Source organism: Ascaphus truei, chromosome 11 (genome assembly GCF_040206685.1).
Source record: "Ascaphus truei isolate aAscTru1 chromosome 11, aAscTru1.hap1, whole genome shotgun sequence".
NCBI classification, from domain to species: Eukaryota; Metazoa; Chordata; class Amphibia; order Anura; family Ascaphidae; genus Ascaphus; species Ascaphus truei.
In genome coordinates, this window is record NC_134493.1 from 60,317,585 (window position 1) to 60,320,458 (window position 2,874).

Sequence of the window (2,874 nt, forward strand, 5' to 3'; positions counted from 1 at the left end):
TAGACGTATGTAACAGTTACAGACCAGATTAAAATGTGAGACAGCCTTAGTTATGAAAGAACTTAGACTGGTGGTGGATGTGAGAGTCTCCGGTAGACTGTTCCAGTTTTGGGGTGCATGGTAAGAGAAGGAGGAACGGCCGGATACTTTGTTGAGCCTTGGGACCGTCTTTTGGAGTCAGTTCTCAGGTGATAAGTGCTGCATGCGGTAGGGGTGAGGAGCTTGTTCAGATAGGTGGGTAGCTTGCCCAGAAAGTATTTGAAGGTAAGACAGGAAAGATGACCTTTGCGTCTGGACCCAAGGGATGACCAATCTAGTTCTTTGAGTATTTCGCATTGATGTGTGTTGTACAGTAATTGCATTGGAGGACAAAGCGACATATTGAGTTGGTGAAGGTATCACGTTTGCCAAGGTGATTTTGGGGTGCCAAGCCGTATACTATGTCCCCATAGTCTATAATTGGCATCAGCATCTGCTGTTCGATGCACTTTCTGACCAGCAGATTAAGGGATTATTTGTACCTATATAGTAAACCAAGTTTGGCATACGTTTTGGATGTCAAGGTATCAATGTGCAACCCAAATGTTAAATGGGAGTCAAACCATATGCCCAAGTATTTGTCACTAGTAACAGGGGCTAGGATAGTATTAGAGTTGGTTCTGATCTGTAGCTCCTTCATTGGAAGCTTTAGGAATTTTGCCTTGGTCCCAAATACCATTGTTACAGTCTTGTCAGTGTTTAGAAACAGTTTGTTTTGGGAAATCCATTTTTCATGTCTCATAAAGTCAGATTGAAGTACAGTATGTGCCCAACGTCAGAGAGGCAATGGCTGTGTGCATATAGGATAGTGTCATCTGCATACATGTGTATTGAGGCTTCCTTACAAGCTGTGGGAAGATCATTGATGAACACTGAGAAGAGTAGGGGCCCCAGAACAGAGCCTTGCGGGACACAGCAGGTGATATCCAGGGGGTCGGAGTTAGAGCCTGAGATGGACACATGTTGGGATCTACCTGATAGGTAGAAATTAAACCAGTTTAAAGCATGCTTCCCTATTCCAGAGCTCTGGAGTTTTTTTAGTAAGATAACATGATCAACAGTATCAAAAGCCTTTGCATAATCTAGGAATACTGCACCAGTGAGTTGTCCCAGTTCCATTAAATACTGAGTCTCATTGCAAACTTTTAGCAGGGTAGTTATGGTGGAGTGTTTGGGGCAAAAGCCAGATTGAAATTGACTAGGGAAATTTGTCTTGGTGTAGTAATCACTTAATTGGGAGTGAACATATTATTCCATGACTTTGGATAGTATTGGGAGAAAAGAGTTTGGCCTGTAGTTTGAGACAGTGTTTTAAATATAGACAATGTATATACATTTTAAACAGTGTATATAAATAAAGATATATATATATATACATACATACATACATACATACATACAAACATACATACATACATACATACATACAATTACCATGAGTGAGAGACATTATCTCCTGCTCTGGTTCTGCTGTTACATCGGTAACTTCCCTCCGTACAATTACCTGTCTATAAACACAAACAAGGGAGCACATTTATTACTACCAGTTGTATACTTATTGTGTTACAGACACCCGCAGTGTAAGTGTCTCATTACATGATGATTTGCCAAAGCAGCTAGATAAAATGTGTTCATTCCCAAAATACGTTTGCGTCACAATAAACGGGATACACTTCTTTATCGTAAGATCATGCGCTGCTCTATACATGAGCGCGGAACTTGATCTCCTCTAGAACACGAGCTAAAAAAATCTATCACATAGACACTGTCATGGGGCTCTCACAGGGTTAATGCAGTGTAGGAGCCCCTGACACACTCTCCTTAACTTGGTGTTCCCCTGGATTAGGAGGAAGGCTTGTGCTGTGGGGTAGCACAGGAAAAAGAACCCAAAGATTTCTTTCAAAATATTTTCTATATCATAGAGAAAGAAGAGGAAGTAGATCTCTGTTATGATGAAAGACATGGAGAGGACAACAAGCAGAATCATGGTCCTGGCTGCTCTGGAATGAACCTGTAACCGGGGAATGCTGAAGTCTGGTGTCTTCTGCTTCATCCTCCAGACGTGTCCCCAGAGAGAAGTCAGTGTGAGCCCAATAGAAATGAGGGACAGCAGGAAGGGCAAACAGCATCCTAGCACGGCCTCAATGATTATTATAGAGCTATAAAAAGCCGGTGTTTCACTGACCGCACTGCAGTTGGCTGTGAGACTGTAAGTGCTGTTTTCCTGGTGATCTATTTGCTGACAAAGCCACAGCGTTGGGACACTTATAATAAAGGATCCCACGGCTGACATCAGCAGCAGCTTCTGCAACACAGAAGATACCCATAGCTTCACTCGGAGGAAGAGACGATGCATGAAGTTGGAAATTTTGATGCAGTAGTAGACACAGAGCCAGGCAGTGAGCCAGAAGTTTAAATAAAGTAGGAACATCCCAAGAAAATTCAGAGCTGAGTGGATCTCACTGTAGAACTGTATGTGAGAAGGGACCAGGTAAAGGAACAACTCTGCATTCAGTATACAAAGCAGGGCTAAATTAGACAGTCCCATACTAAGTAGGATGAGATCACACTGATTCAGGCTGGTTTCTTTTCTCCAGTTTCTGTAGCTCACAGCCATGATACACAAGTTTAAGATGGTGCCTGCTATGCAGGGAATTATACTGAAGGTTACCACCAATATATGAACCCAAGGCTGCATATTGCTCTTCTGCTCTTCCTCTCTGATGTATGAGCGTTACACCTGATGCCTCGGTATCTGACTGGCACATGGGGCAGAACCGGGATAAAATAAACGTGTGTGCAAAGCACATGCAAATGTCCAGGTGTCTCCTTTCT

General features: G+C 42.7%; 1 protein-coding gene across 1 annotated transcript; it reads right to left on the reverse strand.

Annotated features, from left to right (window-relative positions):
- Positions 1-1,807: 1,807 nt before the first annotated feature.
- LOC142462904 (taste receptor type 2 member 7-like) lies at positions 1,808-2,656 on the reverse strand. Its single transcript, XM_075565119.1, has one exon. It carries the CDS (start codon positions 2,654-2,656, stop codon positions 1,808-1,810), a length of 849 nt encoding a protein of 282 aa, XP_075421234.1.
- Positions 2,657-2,874: the final 218 nt, after the last annotated feature.

Excerpts from the sequence above, each read along its gene's own strand:
- LOC142462904 (XM_075565119.1), bottom strand. The coding sequence starts at position 2,656 with ATGGCTGTGAGCTACAGAAACTGGAGAAAAGAAACCAGCCTGAATCAG.